The 21,692-nt window shown below is 50.5% G+C and overlaps 1 protein-coding gene and 1 non-coding gene across 3 annotated transcripts; both read left to right on the forward strand.

The window, feature by feature from the left end:
• The first annotated feature begins 2,492 nt into the window (after window positions 1-2,492).
• Window positions 2,493-5,532, forward strand: Hras (HRas proto-oncogene, GTPase). Of its 2 annotated transcripts, XM_041667216.1 has the most exons (6): window positions 3,191-3,380; window positions 3,505-3,656; window positions 3,850-4,028; window positions 4,180-4,339; window positions 5,000-5,125; window positions 5,269-5,532. In XM_041667216.1, the coding sequence occupies exons 2-5, from the start codon at window positions 3,546-3,548 to the stop codon at window positions 5,117-5,119; spliced, it is 570 nt and encodes a 189-aa protein (XP_041523150.1). In that variant the 5' UTR covers window positions 3,191-3,380; window positions 3,505-3,545; the 3' UTR covers window positions 5,120-5,125; window positions 5,269-5,532. The 2 variants fall into 2 exon arrangements, with proteins under 2 accessions (XP_041523149.1, XP_041523150.1); XM_041667215.1 differs by lacking the exon at window positions 3,191-3,380 and adding an exon at window positions 2,493-2,644 and having other exon boundaries at window positions 5,000-5,532.
• A 10,339-nt stretch (window positions 5,533-15,871) lies between these two features.
• LOC121458167 lies at window positions 15,872-15,978 on the forward strand. The gene has a single exon (XR_005975811.1). It is a non-coding gene; the product is annotated as a U6 spliceosomal RNA (small nuclear RNA).
• Window positions 15,979-21,692: the final 5,714 nt, after the last annotated feature.

The following is a 21,692-nucleotide window of genomic DNA, read 5'->3' on the forward strand; positions in this document are numbered from 1 at the left end:
AGCAAATTCCAGGCACCTGCCTGTCTTTATCTCCCCAGTGCTGGAATTATAAGATCACTTTACCATGCCTGGTGTTTTATATGTAATTCTGAGGATCAAACTCAAGTCTTCATGCTTACAAAACAAGCAATTTACTGTCTGAGTGATTTCTCTATTCCTTTCTTTGGTTCTGTATTTGTTTCTCACAGTGTCCATGCAATGAGTACTGGCTCCAGTCTTTGCCATCTTGGGCTTCACAAAGGCTATGAGTTGGGGCTGGAAAGATAGCTCAGTGGTTAAGAGCATTTGACTGCTCGTACAGAGGACCTGTGTTTGATTCCTAGCATCCGTAGTGGGTGGTTCACAAATGCCTGTAACCAAGGGATCAGATGCCCTCTTCTGGCCTCTGTGGTATGCACGCACGCACGCACGCACGCGCGCACACACGCGCACATACACACACACACACACACACACACACACACGGTAAAGAATATTGTTTTAAGGTTGTAAGACTAGGGATACTGGGAAAGATGCCTATATGGACCAGCAGCCAGCAGTTACTGACAGTTCCCTGGGCTGCCCCAGATCTGGCTGTGGATCCTTCTTCAGTACTGGTCTCTTGAGTCAAGGCAGGACCAAGATAGCAGACATTCCCTCTAACCACCCACTTCTCTGGCTGAGGCCCCACCTGCAGGTTCCTGGCTCCTGTTGTAGGTCAAACATCCGGGCAAGAGGGCCACATGTGTCTACATGTAATACCTGTAAGAGAGAGTTAGATTAGCTTCCTGGCTATGTCACTGTGCTCTGTAGCACCTGGTTAAGCTGGCCAAAGTCAGCTCAGAAGCAAACAGGTAGAAGAATGGAGTGCTGTTAGCTGGGGGCTTGGTCTTGAACCTCCTGTGACCACTTTTGTGGTGGATGAGGCTCAGACAATGAGGAAGACAGTCCAGGGTCCCTCTGGGTCACCTAGTGCAAACTAAGGCACGGTCCTCACCCAAATCCTGCTGCTTCTTCCACGCCTAAAGGGGATGCTGGGTGTGTGGTTCAGAATCTTATGTAGGCCCACCTCTCCTGAACTCCTTTCCATACCTATGGAGTTTTTTCAGGTGCCTCTCTACACCTCCATCCAGGTTTGACCGACCCCAAACTTCTTCACTTTTTACTGTCTTTACTTAGAAGTAAGAGTTGTCTCCTTCCACTGCACTTCATGACTTATTGCTTACTCAGTCCAGTGTGTCTGCCCCACAAGATGTAGGCCCCACCCTTCGGCCCAGGTGTCCCCTAGCACAAAGGACATGGAGAAGCGGTACCTAGCTCTCACCTGAGGGGTGGGCCAGGGTGCCCAAGTCCTGGGCGCATCCCTGGGCCCCTCCACCGCGGCGGTCGCTCTCTTAAGTGAGGGCTTTCTTTTTTCCACCGCGGAGGGGTTGCGGCCCTGGCGCCATGGCAACGGGGGCGGGGTCTCATTTGAATATCCAAATATTCGTAAGCCGCGGGCATCCGGGGCCGCGGCAAGATGAGCCCCGCCCCCTAGCAACGGTTGCCGGGACACGCGGCAGATCCGGTGGGAGGGCTCTCCAGAGTAAGGGAGGCAAGCCGGACTGCTGAACGCAGCGAAGACACGCAAGAGCCGCCATGGGGGCGGTGAGGGGCTCTGGCAGGCTCCGAGCGGGCTATCTGCCTGTTGGCCGCATCGGCCGAGCCGAGCTCGCGCTCCGGACGACACGTGAACGCGCGCTCCCAGGCCTGCATCCATCGGTTTTCAGAGGAGGACGTGCTTTGACATTTCAGAGTGTTGGAAACATTGCGTCTGACACAGATGTACCCTACTTACTTGAGTGGGTGGAACACTTCATTTCGCCCTAATATCCAACTTTTCTGACTTTCAGGGTCTTTCTTCAAATGGGAGCAAGTATGAGCTGCTGCAGGGTTGGGACCTCGAGTTTTATTTTTTTTTTTGGGGGGGGGGGGGCGGGGTCTTCTCCAAAGCACAAGGAGCGCAGTGTAATGAGCCGACGCTGCCCAGGGATGGGGCCTTCGCTCCACCTCGGCCTACGGGAACAGGCAGCTCGGGGTTCCGGCGGACTCTGCCTTCCTCTGGTATCCGGCGTCCGCGGTGCTGACTGTCCCGGACACTAGGTGCCCACCGAAATGACTTTTCCGTTCCCTGGGCCTTTGGGCCTCTGGTGAGGGTGCAGGGTGGAAGCTCTGTGACAGGCCCTGCGACCCAACCCGAGCGTACGGCAGTTTCTCTCCGGAGGAATCTCGGGCTCTTAAGCACGGGCTCCCTCACTCTCTTCCGCACCTCGGAACTAGGCGTCGCTCCTTAAGTGCAGCACCCAGGTTACTACACTGCCTCTCCAGGAAGCCCCGCCTAGCTGCGGCTCCTGACGGATGGGTTGCTGAACCAACCACGACAGGTCGCGGTAAGGCGGAGCTCTACCAATCACCGGTCGTCTAGAGTTGACGGACGGGCGCGGGGCGGAGCGGGGCGGGGCGAGCGCGGGCCCGGCCGAGTCCCCGCCGTCCGCGCCCGGCGCCCGCAGCCCGAGCCGCACCCGCCGCGGACGGAGCCCATGCGCGGGCCCAGCCGGCGCCGGTCCGCGCCCCCGCCCTGCCCCGGCCCCGGCCCCGGCTCCGGGGGCAGTCGCTCCAGCAAGCGGTGAGTTCGGGCGCGGGGTGGGGCGCGGGGCGCAGGTGATCGGTGCTTCCTCGCTCCTCGTAGCCCGGCAGCGTGCCTAGCGCCCGGCTGCCCGCCTCTGCGGCCCGGCCCGCCCCGCCTGTGGCCGCCCTCCCGGCCAGGCGCCGCCCGGGCCTCCGGAGACTCTGTGCCCCGCGGCCATCACGCTCCGGCCTCGGGGCTACAAGGACACCCGCGCCTGGCCCCAGTCAGGGCCTTCTGCTCCCCAGCTACCCTTCGCGCCCCTTGTGAGTCTTTCCTGCAGTCACCTGCTTCCCACACCCTCAGCCGCTTTTTCCCCCCTGCTTGCTGAAGGCTCCCTGGCCCCTTGTGGAAGGTCTGTCTCAGCGGAGGGCAGGGTCCCTTCCCTTCCCCCGCTGCCAGGACCGCGCCTGGCATGCAGTAGGCGCTCAGTAAATACTTGTCAGTTGCACCCACATGCCGGCGGGCCGGAGCCGGTTGTAGGCTGGCACTGGCCTGCCTGGGCACGCTGAGGCCGCCGTGGCAGGACCTGTTTTTTGGGGGGGTGGCCTCAGCCCTCAGGCGCCTCCAGTTGAGGCTTTCTGCCTACCTAGCGACTTCTAATTTGGGTGCGTGGTTGGGAGAAGCTCTCAGCTGTCAGCCCTGCCTTGGGGGCCTCTCCCTGCTTCCTCACACAGCCATTAAGTGCTGCTGGAGGAGGTGGAGGACCTCCCTGTCCCAGCTGGAGGTGCCACAGGTGAGTGACTGAGCCACTGTTGTGGCTGGCCTGTCTGCTCAATGCTGGAGAGGGCCTTTGGGTCAGGCACCTATTAGCAGTCTCAAGTGGCCCGGGCCTGGCTAAGTATGGTTCTCATTGGCAGGTGGGGCAGGAGCTCCTGGAGTGGCAGCCCCTATAGAAGCGATGACAGAATACAAGCTTGTGGTGGTGGGCGCTGGAGGCGTGGGAAAGAGTGCCCTGACCATCCAGCTGATCCAGAACCATTTCGTGGATGAGTATGACCCCACCATAGAGGTGAGCTCTAGCTACCTGCCTAGGCTCTGGCAGTGGTCATGGGTAAGACAGGCCCACACAGCCAAGGCTTGCAGGTGGTATAGGTCTGGCTTCCACCTGATCCGTCAGGGCATGAGATGTGCAAGGGTGGGCCAGGTCTGTGGACTTGTCTGTCTGAGGAGAGATGGAGCCCCTAAGCTCTGTTCTTCTGCAGGACTCCTATCGGAAGCAGGTGGTCATTGATGGGGAGACATGTCTGCTGGACATCTTAGACACAGCAGGTCAAGAGGAGTATAGTGCCATGCGGGACCAGTATATGCGCACAGGGGAGGGCTTCCTCTGTGTGTTTGCCATCAACAACACCAAGTCCTTTGAAGACATCCATCAGTACAGGTAAGCCACCTATGGCTAGCCCATGAGCCCATGGCACAGGTGAGGAAGGTTCTGTGTGCATACTGAGGCTTTATGTCTTCTCCTGAATGTCCTGGATACAGCCATGCCTGGAGCCTGCTAGCTGGCTCACACACTCCTCATCCCCTTCCAGGGAGCAGATCAAACGGGTGAAGGACTCAGACGATGTGCCAATGGTGCTTGTGGGGAACAAGTGTGACCTGGCCGCTCGTACTGTCGAGTCTCGGCAGGCCCAGGACCTTGCCCGCAGCTATGGCATCCCCTACATTGAGACATCAGCTAAGACCCGGCAGGTGAGCTTGCTCCTCACTCTCTGCAGCTAGTCAGGGATTTACCCCACCCTACCCCAGCCAGGGAGCGGAGCTCATCGCCCTCTCCCTCAACACAGGGCAGCCGCTCTGGCTCCAGCTCCGGGACCCTCTGGGACCCCCCCGGGACCCATGTGACCCAGCGGCCCCCATGCTGTAAGTCTCCCAGATGGCAGGGCTGTGAGGGAGGCAAGGGCCAAGGTCTGGGCTTATGCCCTGCAGTTCTGAGATGACACAGCACCAGGGCAAGAGGGGGTCCATGGAGAGAGCTGCCCTGAGCCAGGCCGGAGCGGTGACCCAGGGGCCTAGTCCTTCCTGTCCCCATAGTGTCCTATGGGTACCTGCTAGTTTTGCGCCCTTAAGTGTGGTCAGGGTGTTTATACCTGAGCCATACTGGGGACTTGGGAGAGTCCTCAGTTGAATGGCTCTGACTTCTCAAGGATATTCTGGAGTGAGTCTGCTTAAGGAGAGTGCCCTGTGCCTGTTAGATAGGCAGAGCCCAACTCCCTATTTGTCTTGGTTTTGCAGTGCGGAAGGGTTGTTTTCCAGGGTCGGGTGTTCCCTGATCCAGGCAGGGAGTTTCTTACCCAGACAGCACCCATTTTGTTCTCAGAGTCCCCTCTGATCCAGCCCCTCTGTTCCCAGGGTGTGGAGGATGCCTTCTATACGCTAGTACGTGAGATCCGGCAGCATAAACTGCGGAAGCTGAACCCTCCCGATGAGAGTGGCCCCGGCTGCATGAGCTGCAAGTGTGTGCTGTCCTGACGCCAGGTGAGGCAGGGACTAGCAGATGTCTGGGGCAGTGGCCCCAGCTAGCCAGATGAACTTCATATCCACTCTGATGTCCCTGCTCCCCATCCTGCCAATCCCCCTGCCTGCGGTCAGTGGTGTCCTTTGTGCCTATCTCGGCACAGGCTCAGGACGTGGAGGTGCCGGATACAGGGAGGAGGTGCAGACGGAAGGAAGGAAAGAGGAGGGAAGGAAGGAAGGAAGCGATGCTGGAGCCAGTCCAGTCCAGGGATGGTGGACAGAGATGACCAAGACCTTCGCATGGACAATTTGAACTGACTGTCATGAACTGTCCCTATTGCCACTGGCACCCCAGCCCTCAACCCCTTTCAGTTCCCTCCGGGTGCCTATGGGGCACAGGTTGAATCACAGTAAATTATTTGATGGTCTTGACTTGTCTCTGGCTGGGAGTAGGAGGTGTAGTGCCTGTGGCCTCACAGAAGATACTGGGAACCTGGGCCTCATCATCTGCCTTGTTCTTGTTTCTGAGAAGAGGCTGCGGTGGCCAGCCTGGGGCCCCTGGACTGTGCAGCCCTTTCCTTCTGCCTGCCCCAGCTGTCTGTGTTTCCTGCAGAAAGCATTAGGCAACACAAGAATAGTCAGGTGATATGAAAAGTGACCTATTGTTCTTTAAGTAATGGGAGGAGGGGGGCTTAAGAGTAAAAGGGTATGGTATTCCTTGTCTTCAGCAGGAAACACATTTCCTGCATTCTGGGTTCCATGAAATATAGCCCCAAGAATTGCAGAGTATAAGACCTGCCCTGTCCCAGTGTCCTGCATCCCTCTGACCGATGATGGGGGACTCTGGAAATAGGGCCCTAGTGTTTTCTATGTGGCCTCAGGCCTCTGTCCCATATCAGTGTCTAGAGCCTGGCAATCTTAACTCCCTGAGAGGGTAAAAGCTGCCTCACCTGTTCCTACCACCTCTCTGAAGTGTACACATGTTCTCCAAGTCACCTGTCTGGCCTTTTTTTTTTTTTTTTGGTCTTTTGAGATAGGGTTTCTCTGTGTAACAGTCCTGGCTGTCCTGGAATTAGCTCTGTAGACCAGGCTGGCCTCTAACTCACAGAGATCCTCCTGCCTCTGCCCCCCAGGTGCTGGGATTAAAGGCGTGCGCCACTGCTGCCCCTCTACCTCTATGATCTTGAGAGGCACAAGACTGCCAGGTAGCCGCTCCCTGCTCCTAAAGGGCATGCCATGCCCAGGGCCTCATTCTAGCATCCTGGTCCTCATCCTGGCTGCTGGGCCCTTGGTGGGTGCGCTTTACCCTCTCAGTTGGGTGGAATTGGGTGAACTCCCTCTTTTGGAGAACACTTAGGATATAAGGGGTCTCCCATAGGCACGATGTAGGGGCTGCTGCTGAGTAGGTTGGTTAGTGGAACACCCCACTTGTACTCTTCCACAGCAGCCAAATGTTCGGCTTCTCCGTCCACGTATATTTGAGGCTCCTGAGGTATCTGGAGCTTCAGTGGCTCCTTTGGAGCTATGTTGGTCATAGGTGGGTTGGAGACAGGGCCTGCTATGCTAGTGGTTGTCTTTGGCCCTGTTTGGGGGTTTTAGTAGGCTGGACATGTCCTGGGCTATGACTGTAAGGGTGGACAGGAGCTTAGTGTTCCTGCTGGAAGCAGTAGGGTGGGGAACATAGGGTAGAGCTTGTGGGGCCTAGACTTGGCTGCCCTGGGAAGAGACCTCACACTGGAGCTAATATGGGAAGAATGTCATATTCCATCCTTCAAGACTCCACAGTGGAGGCCTGAAGATACTTTAGCATTGTGTGGTTCAGCCTGAAGCAGCATGTCCTACAGGGGCTTTGAGAGGTTCTCAAAGGTACGGAGTTCAGTTCTGGGCTGGGCCCTGGGAAAGGTCATCGTCCATGTCCTGCCTGTGCCCAGGTCATCTTGCTAAGGCTACTGTGCCCCTTGTTTCTAACTCTGGTCTTACTGTATACATAAGACCACAGCCAAAGAGAGTTCCCGCCAGGAAAATATCCTCAACTCTTTTCTTTGGTATGGGGGTGGGCTTAGGGCGTGGGACAATACCTTGCACCCTACCCAGCTGACCACAGCTGGTCTGGCCCACCCTTTGTGGCTGGCTCACTCAGGACTAGAGAGGTAATACAAATGATTGGTTTGAGTGTGGCCCACAGCGAGCCAAGGTCTGTCTTACATACTTGAGAAGTGACTTCCATGTATATTGAGGGCTGTTTTTTTTTTTGCCATGGTAATGACCCACAACCTCGTCCTCCAGAATGTAGATATCCCAGAGCTTCAGGGGGCTTGACGTCTGCAAATACAGCAGGCATGAGAGGGTGTCACCTGTCCAGGTGGGATCAATGGTCTGCATACAACCTCTGGTTCTCTGTAGAGGTGATTCCATGAGGCTGTTATCAGGCTTGTAGCTGCTCAGGGATGGACTTAGCAGCTATGACCCTGGGATAAGGGGCTTGCCGAGACTCTGATTCTGTCCTGGCCGGGTCTGCCAACGGCACTTGCTCAAACTCTTGACTTGTGCTGTGGGATGTGTGGCAGGAAGGCAGGAGGTCTATGGCCTAGTTCACCTGTTAGATACGGACTCTCCTGGCCTTTTTTTTTTTTTTAAATATTTATTTATTTATTATGTATACAATATTCTGTGTGTGTGTGTCCGCAGGCCAGAAGAGGGCACTAAATCTCATTACAGATGGTTGTGAGCTACCATGTGGTTGCTGGGAATTGAACTCATGACCTTTGGAAGAGCAGGCAATGCTCCTAACCACTGAGCCATCTCTCCAGCCCCTCTCCTGGCCTTCTTGGAAGCTGGGGAGCTCCTAGGACAGCTACACCTCTGGACTGGGAAACTGGCACTGTGGAGCAAGGAAAGTCCCTGCAGGAGCCCTGGACAGTTGAGGTCTCCTTACTGTCCTGAGTTCCTCAGGGTCTCCTGCTCCACATGGCCCCCAAACCTCTCTATTCCAGGTCCAGCCCAGCGCCTCTGGGGATGAGGCAGGTCTCTTCATTCACTCATGCTTTTTTACCTCATTCTCATAAACTGAGAGCCAAAAGGTGGTGGCTGGAACCATTTGCAGATTCCTGAGAGTCTATAACCGACAAATAGAACTTATTCCAGAGGTGCGGAGCCATGGCTTGGGGACAGTAGCAGGTGTCCCAGGAACCTGAGGCTTCCCTTCATCGTACTCTGCGTCCCCATTATGCAGCTGCAGCCTCAGAGAAGGAAGGAGGAACACCCACACAAGTCCTAGCTGGGCTTGCTGCCTTCCTATGTCCTGGTTCCTGAAGGGCAGGGTAGCCTTTGAGGCAGACTATGGCCGATAGGGTTTGTGCAGCCTATCGGGCCCGTGAAGCTAGGACAAGAACAGGGTGGGAGGTTTGTGGCTGTCTCTTGGGCTCAGGATGAGGAGAGGACATGGTTAGGCTGATGCTGTCTCCTGGATTTTGGCCATAGGTGGTGAGAGATGAAGAATGACTGACTGGAACACATCACCTGGTTTGCTTATGCATACAGGGCTCTTGGCTGATGAGGGATGTGAGGGAGTCGTTTGACAGGTCTGGGTGCTTTGACCACAGCAGACAGTCTAGTGGTTCAGGACACGTAGGGAAGGGAAGGTGCTGTGACTGTAAATTGCCATCATTAATCAGTATGGCTGTCACCCAGCCTGGCTGTTTGGTGCCACGGGAAGCTGTCTACTGAACTTGGACGGTATGCCACTCATTAGTGGGTTGGCAGCTGGGCAGATGCCCAAAAGACATCTTCCTTACTGAGGACCATCATCAGGACAGTGACAACCTGGCTCATGCCCAGGCAAGTGGTCCCTGCTTTCAGGAGTCAAGTCATTGTGGGAGAAGATCACCCAAGAGGGTTGTGATCCCTGGGAGGCTGCCAGAGGTCCCAGGGAAGTTGAATGTGCAGCCTCTGCATTTTCCCCCGACACCAGGGTTCTGGCCAGAGGACAGGGAGCCCTGCCCAGGACAGAGGCTGGAAGGAAGTCTGGAAAGTGGGTTGGGGAAGGGAGCAACCACCTTGGGGACTGCCTACTGGACTTGTTTTCTTTGTTTTTTTCAAGACAGGGTTTCTCTGTGAAACAGTCCTGGCTATTCTAGAACTCACTCTGTAGACCATGCTGGCCTCTAAATCACAGAGATCCACCTGCTCTTCCTCCCAAGTGCTGGGATTAAAGGTGTGTGCCACCACCACCCGGCCTGGTCTTGTTCTCTTACGGGGTTCAGGCACATAGAAACCTCTGACTCTCCTCGACTGGAATAGTAACATGGCACTTTCAGGATCTGGGCTTGAGGACCAGTAATGTCCATTCGGTATTTCAGTAGCCTGCCACGTGCTGCTTCTGGGATAGCATGTTGCAGCACTGTGGGGTTCTGGGATACACTCAGGAAAGAGTCAGGTCCAGGGGTGACCAGGAGCTAGAACCCCCACACCCTTTCAATCCCTGTCCTAGACCAGGAAGCCCTAGCTCCTTGCTACACCGCAGTGATCGGTTAACCCTCACTGCTGTGTCCTGCCTACATAGTGATAGAGCTGGCCTGGAGGTGACGCTGCAGGACTGAGGGAGGAAATGAACCACTTCCTGTAAGAGGAAGAGAAGTACTGCTCAAGGGAGACGGGGAAACAGACTGTAGAAGCAGCAATGGTGATGGGACACCCTACCCATGGTCACACAGTGTGATCCATGTCATAGGGCCCTGTATTGTCCATAGGAGACATCACAGTAGTAAGGCTGCTGCCTGAAAGTGTCCGTGCCCACTGGTGCTATGTCAGTTCCTGGCAAGGAAACCCAAGCTGAGTTGGGACCATGCCCCAAGCATGCAGCAAGCCTCTCTGGGCACAGCTCTTTTCTACTTTTGAGGGTAAACCATGTCAGGGACCCAGTGGATGAAGTTCAAGTTTCATTCTGGTTGATTTATTTTGTTGTTGGTGCATATGGTTTCAGTCTTTGGAATATATAGTCCCATGAGTTTGAGCCAGAGTGTAAAGCCTTCATGTGGTAGTCACCTGTTTGGCTGTCACAGTGTCTTCCAAGGAGGAGGCCTAGTAGGTGTTTGATGGGGAAGCTACACACCTGGCCTCCACACTGCTGGAGTCCCTGCCCAACCTCCAGTCTGTTCCTATCTCCCCTCAGGAGTACTTTCTTCTTACAGCAGGCAGTGCATGCCCTTTAACCTTGCACCCCCACTGGCAGGCCAGCTCTGTCACTTTATAGGTCTTTACTTGCACGAGGAGGCCCAGGAGTCCCTTGTCCTGGTGCCTCTCTGTAGGGCATCAAGGAGAGTGCTTTTCACCATGCACCATTGTTTGTTCCCACTATCATTCTCCTTGGGTGTCACCTAGGTCCCAGCCCCTCCTGTTTAGGGTTTGATGCCTATGGTACCCAGCAGACAGATATGGCTACTTTCTATAAAGAAAGGTCCCTTGATAGTATCACCCCTCCTCTGGACTCCTAAATCTTGCTTCAGACTCCTGCCTGTCCTCCTGGGACCCATGCCCCTGTCCTCTCCCTACAGGCCTTCTGGCACAGGCTGTGGCTCTGGGTCCCCCTGCTGTATTTCCTAAGAATGTTTGGCCTGTTGCTTACCCCCACCCCAGATCTGCATCATACCTTCTTTTCCGTTAATCAGGCTGGAAGAAGTCCTGTCTATTTATTTGTTTGTTTAGGCCAGATCTCATTGCATAGTTCTGGCTAGCCTAGGACGCTCCATGTAGACCAGGCTGGTCTTAAACTCGCAGAGATCTATCTGCCTCTGTCTCCTGAGTGCTGGAATTAAAGGCATGTGTCACCATGGATAGTTGAAGCTCAGTTTTAATGTTGACCTTCCAGAGAATCTTTTTGTTTCTCTCTTTTCTGTTTTTTTTTTGTTTGTTTGTGTGTTGGTTTTGTTGTTTTATTTTCCATTTGTAAACCTCTTCCTAAAATTCAGATACCCAGGTAGTCGCCAGGGTTGGGGTACCTTGAACTATCCCTGTTTAGCAGGGAGAGCTGTACCCATGCCATTGCCTATCCTGTTCCTGGTCCTGGGAGAATGTTCATGACACTTCCTTGGATTCTGTTGTCCCTGCTCCTGCTCTTCCCCAACACTGACACTATGTTCTTCCTTGGAAAGGCGGGGCTCAGTTCCTTATCCTAAGTGTGGGATGGGCTTGGGGACAGGCTTTTCACAAAATGAGAAACGTGGGCATGGGAGATATCAGGTGGAGACATAGCAGGTATTACTCCACTAAGGCAGGACTAGTGTCCAGGGCATGGAATTGGCCATGTCCTTGTCTGCTTCCCCAGTTAGTGGGAGACCTAAGCTCCTGACTGGACCTGTCTTATTCATGATGCTCCTGGCTAGGATACAAACATAATGTCTGGTATTTCCCTTGGTTCTTGGCTTTCTGGATCCTGGCAGAGATCATCTTTGTCCCAGGACCCTCAGTGGGTCTTCAGTATGTAGGGAGAATAATAATCCTGAGTGCCAGGCGTAGGCAGCATGGGAGGACCAGGGTATGGAGATATTGACTCATAGCTCTCAGGAGAGGTCAGTCCTCCCCAAAGTGGACTTTGCCTTGCATGGTTAAAGAGTGTACAAGGGCTCAGATTGCAAACTTTGATTCCTCCTTTCTACCAGGTGGCACTGCTATCCTTGAACTGGGGTGGCCCAAGCTTTGGCATCAAGTTCTTCCTCATCAAGGTAACATTGGAGGAATAGTAGAAACCTGGAAACCAAGCCCTGTGTCCTCAGGGTCAAAACAGTATACTCCGTTTCTGAGGAGCCTTCTACGCACCTGAGAGGAGCAGGTAGTCTCAGGGCCTCTCGGCTCAGCACAGGCTCAGCACGTCACCCTGTGCTCGTCCTGTACTGACTCCAGCTCCTAGCTACCTGCTTGTGTCAGCTTCTGTCAGTTTTGCTAGAACGTGAGAAATGACCGCATTAGCTGAGTTGTTCCTTCTTGGGGTGGCCCTAGGACGCAGCTTTGCCCTCTTACTTAGAACACTGAGGCAACCAAGCTGGAAAAAAGCAAGAAAGGTGCAGACCCTGGCCAGGTCATGCTGGTAGATTAATTTCATGGCATGGGACACACCTTTCTCGGGCCATGGAATCTTGAGATCCAAGTGGATCTTGTCACGGGTAACATGGTGTGGGCGTGTGTGATTCATGAGGTACCATGGTTTTCTGGGGTTTCCCCTTACCAAGTTTTGCATAGGCTTTGTATCCATGGGAAATTCTCAGACAAGATTAGGGAATACAGAGGGCAACAAAAGGTACTAACTACGGAGCTAGGCCAGGTATGACCCGGGGAGTTGCTTGCTATCTCGCTAGAGCTGGCAGGACATTCTGCCATAGGATCTTAGAAGGCAGCAGGCAGCAACTCCTGAGCTGCATAAATGGTCTTTAGGGACAGAGTCCTGCTTAGTGACCCCCCCACCAATAACTACCCATGCCCAGAACTTGCAATCACCCTGCCTCAGTGTCCTGAGTGCTAGGATTGCAGGTGCATGCCATCATGCTTAGGTAATACACAGTTTTGGAGATGTCCTACAATCTTTCCTTTGATTAATTGCCACACCAGTGCAGCCTGGATGCCAAGTCCAAGGGAAGGATGTCAGAATTAATGAAACACACACTCTGGATGTTGCAGAATCGGAAGCCTTTATTGTACATCACTGTAACATAAGGGCCAGGCTGCTTGTTGGGGTTTCTGTCTCGCCCAGTCCCTCAGCCGTTTAGTCTCAGAGAAAATCACATAGGGATCTCTATAAGTTATAAAACGGATTGGTCCATTAGCTCAGGCTACTTATTAGCTCTTATAGCTTATATTAACCCATTGTTCTTATCTATGTTAGCCACATGGCTTGGTACCTTTCTCAGCTGGGCAGGTTACTTTTGCTCCTTCCGTGGTCTGGGCAGGACTGGAAGGAATGGGCTTTCTCCTTCCTAGCATTCTCCTGTTCTCATTGCTCCGTCTCTACTTCCTGTCTGGTTGACCCACCTATACTTCCTGCCTGGCCAATCGGTGTTTATTTAAAACATGATTGACAGAATACAGATAATTCTTCCACACCACATCACCAAGGTGGTTTATACCTAACCCAGACAGGTAGGCCAACAGGATGGAGACCTCATTGCCGGATCCTCGAGTTAGGGCCAAGGCAATGTGTACTCAGGAAACAGGGTTGCTAAACAACTCTGAGAGCAGGAATCTTGCAAGTTTCTCAGAAACCCAGAACAACAAGGGCAAGAAAGGTCACCAACCGGAGGTGAGTAGGAAGGCCAGGACTCCATTAGGTCCCAACAATTAAAGTGCTGTGTTTGTTTTCATTTACTCTAACTATTGAGATGTCAACCTTTAGTTACATTCTTACTGCTTCTGTTCCTGCTGTCTGTTTCTAATTTCTGTTTCCCCTTTGTTGCAAAGCAGCGGTGATAGGGTGGCACTGCACAGTGGCCAGACCCTTGGCTCCTTGTACTCAGGGTCAAAGCCAAGTGGGCATATTGGTTAGAAAGAAATGACTTCATTTTGCTAGACTATGTCTGATTTATATGAAGGTGATAGCAAAGTCAGATATATCATGGGAGCAGGGCCCAGGATGAAAGCAGTGTACACCACTTTAGTGTGTACATGTTTTATTTTTGTTTGTTTTTTGAGACAGTTTCTCTGTTGCTTTGGAGTCTATTCTAGAACTCACTTTGTAGACCAGGCTGGCCTCAAACTCACAAAGATCTGCCTGTCTCTGCCTCCTGAGTGCTGGGATTAAAGGCGTGCACCACCACCGCCAGGATGAGTTTATAGTTTTTTTCTAGGAAACTGTGGAAAAGTGGACCAGGGTTACCCAGAGCATCATGGTGGTTACAACTGAAGATGCCTGTGCTCAAAATAAGGAGGATTCACCGCCCTCTCCTGCCCTCATTTGGGTTATGCAAAATATTTTGGATGTTCTGTTTAATTTTTTAATGCTTTTAATTTTATTATTTGTTTGTTTATTGGGGCTCTGTGTATATGATATGGCAGTATATATATAAAGGTCAAAGAGCAACTTGTGGGAATTGGTTTTCTCCTTCTACTGGGTTCCAGGGATTAAACTCGGGTTGTCAGACTTGGCATCAAATACTTTTGCTCATGGAGTCATCCTGCCACTTCCAAGTTGTATTAAAATTATTATTTTTTTACATTTACTTATTTTGTGTGGGGGTGTTGGGAATCAGTTGTCAAGTTCTCCCCTTCTACTGTTTAGGACCCAGGGATTAAGGGCAGGTCATCAGGCTTCATGGCAAGCACTCTTACTGGTTGAGTCACCTTGCCAGCCCCCTAACTTGTATCTTCAAAAAGGGTTTCTTTTTATTTTATGTGTATAGATGTTTAGCCTGCAAGTAAGAACGTGTACTACATGTGTTCATGGTGTCTGAGGAGGTCAGAAGAGGGCATCGGATCCCCTAGGACTAGAGTTACAGACAGTTGTGAGAGCTGGGCGGTGGTGGTGCACGCCTTTAAATCCTTGTCCTCGGGAGGCAGAGGCAGGCGGATCTCTGTGAGTTTGAGGCCAGGCTTGTCTACAAGAGCTAGTTCCAGGACAGGCTCCAAAACTACACCAAAATCCTGTCTCGAAAAACAAAACAAACAAACAAACAAACAAACCAGATAGTTGTGAGCTGCCATATTGGTGCTGGGAATTGAATCAGGTCCTCTGGAAGAGCAGTCAGTGCTCTTAACCACCGAGCCATCTCTCCAGTCCAGCAAAGCTGTATTTTTGATACTTTATAAAAAGAGCAGTTACCCTAGGAATTGTATTTTTGCATCTCTACTTGCCGTCATTCCTTCCAAACTCAAGTCTGTGTGGCCTGACAGGGTTTCTCTGTAGCTTTGGAACCTGTCCTGGAACTTGCTCTGTAGTCCACGCTGGCCTCAAACTCACAGAGATCCGCCTGCCTCTGCCTCCTGAGTGTTGGGATTAAAGGCGTGCGCCACCACTGCCCGGCCTGGAATCTTTTTGGGCCTAGAGAGATGGCTCATCAGTTAAAGCCTTTGCTGCTCAAGTGTGAGGACCGGAGTTTAAATCCCCAGAACCTCGCCTAAATTCTAGGTGGCTGTGGCATCTTTGCTCTAATTCCAGCCTCAGAAGCCAGAGATGGATTTCCTATAGCAAGATGGCCAGTGATACTAGCTATAGCCAAGATCTCTCTGGGTTTGCTGAGAGAGCCTGCCTCCAAGGAATAAGGTGGAAGAGCAATGGAGGATGACTCCTGACAGCAATCTCAGGCTTCCACATGCACATACACTCATGTGCACATACACGTGCATGCATGCAAAACCATGCATACCTATGAACACTTCACTCATATATACATACATGAAAATTGGGGGAAATCCCTTAATAGGGATTTTTCTAAACAAGACAATAAAAATTGGCAAAAATGGCTGAGGATACTGTTAAGTGAGTAGAATGCTTGACTAGCATGGTTGAAGCCATTGGTTCAGTCCCTGTCATCACAAAAAGTGAGCATGGTGATACACACTTTAGCTTTTATTTTTTGGTTTTTCAAGACAAGGTTTCTCTGGGTATTCTTAGTTACCTTAGAACTGACTTTATAGACCAAGATAGCCTCTAATTCACAGAGATCCACCTACCTCTGCATCCCGAGTGCTGGGATTAAAGGCACGCACCACCATGTTGGCTGGTGGAACACACTTTTAATCCCAGTCTTTGGAAGGGTTAGGCAGAACGATCAATAGTTAAAGGCCTTGCTCACTTTGGCAGCACATATATTAAAACTGGGAGGGTACAAAGAAGATTAGCATGGCCCCTGAACAAGAATGACACACAAATTTGAGAAACATCCATAAAAATAAAAAATAAAAAAAAGCCAGGCAGTCGGTGGTGGTGCATGCCTTTAATCCCAGCATTTGGGAGGCAGAGGCAGGCTGATTTTAGAGTTTGAGGCTCCAGGACAGCCAGGACACAGAGAAACCCTGCCTTGAAAAACCAAAATAGTAATAATAATAATAAAGTAAAATAAAAAAGAATTCAAGGTCATCTTTGGCATTAGGTGCACCTAGGCCACATGAGACGCTATGTAAGAACATGAACAGGTGCCTAAAGGAAATAGGGATGGCCAATACATGTATGAAAGCAGACGAACATAGCCTCTACCTCTCTCACTGGTCCATGCTGAAAAGCCAGCTAGAGCTACAGGAAGAGATGGCTTTATATTCTTTTATTATATTGTGTGTGGGTGGTGGTGGCACGTGGAGCCTAGAGGCCGACTTAGGGCTGTTTTCTTCTTTCACCATGTGGGTTCAGGGTACCAAATTCAGATCATCTGATTTGACTGCAAGAGGCGTTACCCACCGAGCTAGCTTACCATCCCCTTTATTCTTTTTTTGAAACAGACACTTACATCATATCTCAGACTAGCCTGGGACTCACCATATAGCCCAGGCTGTCTCCTACCCCCAAATGCTGGGACTGCAGGTGTGTGCTACCATGCTCAGCTGTTTGAAGCCTGAGACTGGCAGCCAATTACTAGTGAAGGTCTACCTCAGTGGAGGATCTTTGAATGTTCTTAGGAAGGTGGATTATAAAAGATTTTATTTATTTATTTAATGTGTGGGACTGTTTACCTGCATGTATATATTTGTGCCAAAGCATGCCTGGTTCCCACAGAGCACAGATGAGGGTGTAGGTTCTCCTGGAACTTAGTTACCGGCAGTCGTGAACCACCGCATGGGTGCTGGGAGGTGAACACAGGTCCTGAAGAAGAGCAAGTGCTCTTAACCCCTGTGCCGTCACTTCAGTTCTGGGAAGGTGGATTCTTATGCCATCTTTGGGTGACAGGATGAGACTGATCATGCCATGCCTGACCCAACAAGGATACGAAGAAATGTAAAGTGTATTTGCTGTAGCAGAAAAAAAAAATCAGATAAGCCCGGAGTAGAAATGACTAAATGTTGGCATATGTATGCAGCAGAATACCTTACAGCTGTTAAAATGAATAAACTTCTATTGCCATGGACATATCTCATCCCAAATTTTGTTGTTCAGAATAAGTAGCAAGCAGGAGGATGCACAACATACATTAAAACATATTAGAGCCAGGTGTGGTGACAGGCGGATCTCTGTAGGTCTGAGGCCAACCTGATCCAATATCAAGTTCCATGACAGGGCTACATAGAGAGACCCTGACCCCACACCCAGGCAACTACAACAACAAACCAAAAACCCAAAGTAAATCAATAAATAACACACACACACACACACACACACACAGTTCACTGGGCTGGTGGGGTGGGTTGACTTTATTAATGCAAGGACCCAGGATTGGTGGTGTTCCTGAGCATCACACCAAGGCTGACCCCGGTTTCACATGTACAGAAACATACATGTTCACATAAACACATAAACATTTTTAGGTCTTACATGTTTGAAATATGCAACAAAGCTCATGCGTGTGCCTGCCCACTCACCATTTTTTTTCCTAAAATAAATTTCTCCGAGTCAGGATCTCCCTACATAGCTTTGGCTTGTCTTGAACGCACAGAAATTTGCCTGTCTCTTGCCTCCCAATGGTGATATTCAAGGCCTGTATCACCCTGATTGGTCTTAATGCACCAAATCTATGGAGCCATGCATGGTGGTGGGATGCTTATGCTTTTAATCCCAGCACTCGGGAGACAGAGGCATGCATATCTCTGTGAGTTGGAGGACAGCCTGAGTTCCAGGACAGTCAGGGTATGAGAAGAAGGAAGAAGAGGAGAAGGAGGTATCCTATGGGATAATGAGACTAGAGTTGATTTTTTAAAAATTATTCATTTAAAAAAATTATTCATTTTTTAAAAATATTTTTAGATTTATTTTATGTTTATGGTTGTTTTTCATGCATGATATATATATGTGTGTGTGTGTGTGTGTGTGTGTGTGTTTCACATGCATGCTTGGTGCCTGAGGTCAGAAGAGGGCATAGGATCCCCTGGGACTGGAGTTACAAATGGTTATGACCGTGACCCACCATCAAACCCTCAACCTCTGGAAGAGCAAACAGTACTTCTAACCCCCAAGCCACCTCTCCAGCCCTTAACTTTAACTTTTAAAGATTTATTTCTAGCTGCATGGTGGTGGCTCACGCCTGTAATCCCAGCATTTAGGAAGCAGAGGCAGGTGGATGTCTGTGAGACCAGCGTGGTCTACAAAGCAAGTTCCAGGACAGCCAGAACTATTACACAGAGAAACCCTGTCTCAGGAAAAATTAAGATTTCTTTCTATTATTTGTAAATATGTGTACGCATGTGGGTTTGTGTACATGGGTGTGGGTATCTGAAGAAGCCCACCAGTGTCAGGTCCCCTGGAGCTAGGCTTTTAGGCAGTTGTGGGCGGTCTGACATGGGTGCCGGGAACCAACTTGAGTTCTCTGGAAAAGCAGTAAGCACTTTGCACCACTGAGTCATCTCTCTAACCCCTTATTTTTATTTCTATGTGTGTGTATGTTTGTGCCTGTATGAATGTATGCCACACGTGTGCTTGGGAATCAGAAGACAGTATGGGGTAGCTGAGCTGAAGGGACAGATGTCTGTGAGCTGCCCTCAGTAGGTGCTGGGGACTGAAGCTGGGCCTCTGCAGAAGGAATCGCGCTTTTTTTTTTGTTTTTGTTTTTGTTTTTCGAGACAGGGTTTCTCTGTAGCTTTGGTTCCTGTCCTGGCACTAGCTCTTGTAGACCAGGCTGGCCTCAAACTCACAGAGATCCGCCTGCCTCTGCCTCCCGAGTGCTGGGTTTAAAGGCGTGTGCCACCACCTAATTATTTGTACATGTATCCTCTAAAATTTATTCCAGCACGTGTGTTATTCCTACCTAAGAAAAAAATTATAAAACTGGTTTGTAAGGAGCTGGACGGTGGTAGCACACACCCTTAATCCCAGCAGCGGCAGGCGCATATCTGAGTTCGAGCCCAGCCTGGTCTACAGACTGAATTCCAGCACAGTCATGGTTATACAAAGAAACATTAAAATTGTTTTTAAGAAAGTCATCTGAAGGCCACATGCCTTTAATCCCAGCACTTGGGAGGCAGAGGCAGGCAGGCCTCTGTGAGTTCAAGGCCAACCTAGTCTACAGAGCTAGTTCCAGGACAGTTAGGGTTGTTATACAGAGAAACCCTGTCTCGAAAAACAAAACAAAACAACAACAAAGTTTAAAGTTGTTCAGGGGTTAGGTGCTGAGGGCAGGTATGTTCTGGTTTCCTGAAGGAAATCTTTCCTCATTCCCATAATTCCACACTCCCTCTATAGCAAACATCACTCAGGCTCAGCCATCTGTGGAGCAGCTGGTACGTGCTGCCTGGGCCTCTGTGCACCACTCACACGTCAGGCTGTGGATCCTCTGTGGCTTTGATGAATCAGTGGAGGGAACTTCATCAATTCTTCCTTGCAGTCCCAGCTCCCTGGGAGTCGAGGTGGGTTTTCGGAGATGTGCGCCAATCTGTTCTCATGTTCTGCTGCTCCAGGATAGGAACTAGGAGCATCAAGTTCAGGACACATCTTCCTTAAACGTTGCCACTAGAGGGAGCAAGAACCCTGCACAGCTGGCCCTGCTGGTGCCATGGTTTCACTAATGCCAAAGAGCAGTGATCAGGAGGAGCAGCCTGTTTTATTTCTTTTCTTTTCTGTTTTTTTTTTCTTTTTGGTTTTTCGAAACAAGATTTCCCTGTAGCTTTTTAGCCTGTCCTGAAACTAGCTCTTTTTTTAAAGCTTCTTTTTTTTTTATTTTTTAATTTATTATGTGTACAACATTCCTTCCATGTGTGCCTGAATGCCAGAAGGGGGCACCAGGTCTCATTGTAGATGACTGTGAGCCATCATGTGGTTGCTGGGAATTGAACTGAGGACCTCTGGAAGAGCAGTCAGTGTTCTTAACCACTGAGCCATCTCTCCAGCCCTGAAACTAGCTCTTGTAGACCAGGCTAGCCTCGAACTCAGAGAGATCCACCTGCCTCTGCCTCCTGAGTGCTGGGATTAAAAGCATGCACCACTACCACCCGGCAGCCTGTTCAATCTTTGCATTCTACCTGTTACAACAACAGCCCACACACATCTACTTCCTCAAATGATGAGAATGTAATAGATACAAATTTTAAAAATAAGCGTTTTTCTGTGTGTGAGATGAATACACACACACACACACACACACACACACACACACACACACAAAGGAAAAAGTCGGCCATGCAGTAGTGGCATAGGCCTTTAATCCCAGCACTAAGGAGGCAGAGGCAGACAGATCTGAGTTGAGGCCAGCCTGGTCTATAGAGTGAGTTCAGGACAGCCAGGGATAGAAACCCTGTCTAGAAGGACCGGGGGGTGGGGGAGGAACAGAAAGAAAGAGAAAAGTTCTGAGACTTTGAGCACCGGAAATAGGGCTCACCTGAACTGAGATGTCCATGGACAAACTCACCATAGGGCCTCAAGCACTGAGCGTTAAAGAATGTGAACAAGCATATCCAATTTAATTTATAAAACACTGATTACCGAAGTGAGTTGGTTTCTTCCCTTCGTCTTGTGGGTTCCCAGAATAGAACTAAGGTGTCAGACTTGAGAATAAGTGGCTTTACCAATTGAGCCATCACCTGTTTCTGCTGAAGTCTCTTCTCATAAAATCTTCCTGCTGTAGGTCCTGTTCCATCACATTCGTGGGCACAATGCATTTCTTTAGACCATTTTGGTCTACAACAAATCCCAGAAACAGCAGTCAAAATGCCAATGTTTTCATCTAGATCACAAGATTGATACTATTTTGCTTATGTGGTTTTAATTTGTCTATACTAATTTTTTGTAAGATAAAGAAAGTCAATTTCCAGCTCTTATACAGTGGGTAGGATTTTTCTAGGATTGTGCCTGAAAGCCTGTGGGGGGAGGGCAGGGGATGGACTTAACGGATTTGCTGAGGCTGTCAGCTCACTCAGCACCTCTGCACTTGGAACGCTATAGTGGTGAGGAGCAGAGACAGGCGGATTGTTGGGTCTTCTTTATTTTTTATTTTTTCCAGTTTAGCTTCAGGTTGGGTGAGTTTGGTGGTTTGGATGAGATTGGATCCCCATAGGATCATAAGTTTGAATTCTTGGTCCCCAGTTGGGGAAACTTTTTTTTTTTTAAACAGTATTCTGTTTCTATGTTTGCCTGTACAACATACACGTGAGGCATCAGATCTCATTATAGATGAGCCACCATGCGGTTGCTGGGAACTGAATTCAGGACCTACAAGAGCAACCAATGCTCTTAACCTGAGTCATCTCTCCAGCCCGGGGGGTGGGGGGTGGAGATGGGGACTCTTTTGGAAGATTAGAACATATGGGCCTTGTTGGAGAAAGTGTGTCATTGGGAGTGGGCTTTGAGGTTGCTTTTTTATTTTTGAGACAACGTTTGTCTGTGTAGTTCTGGCTGTCCTGGAACTCACTCTATCAAACTCAGAGATCTGCTTGCCTGTGCCTCCCAGGTGCTGGGATTAAAGTCATCTGTCACCACCGCCTGTCGGCTTTGAGGTTCCTACACCTCACCACACCGTTTCCAGTTAGGTCTCTC

This window comes from Microtus oregoni, unplaced genomic scaffold, assembly GCF_018167655.1.
Source record: "Microtus oregoni isolate MIOR12 unplaced genomic scaffold, Mior012 000016F_ref0000370, whole genome shotgun sequence".
Taxonomy (NCBI): Eukaryota; Metazoa; Chordata; class Mammalia; order Rodentia; family Cricetidae; genus Microtus; species Microtus oregoni.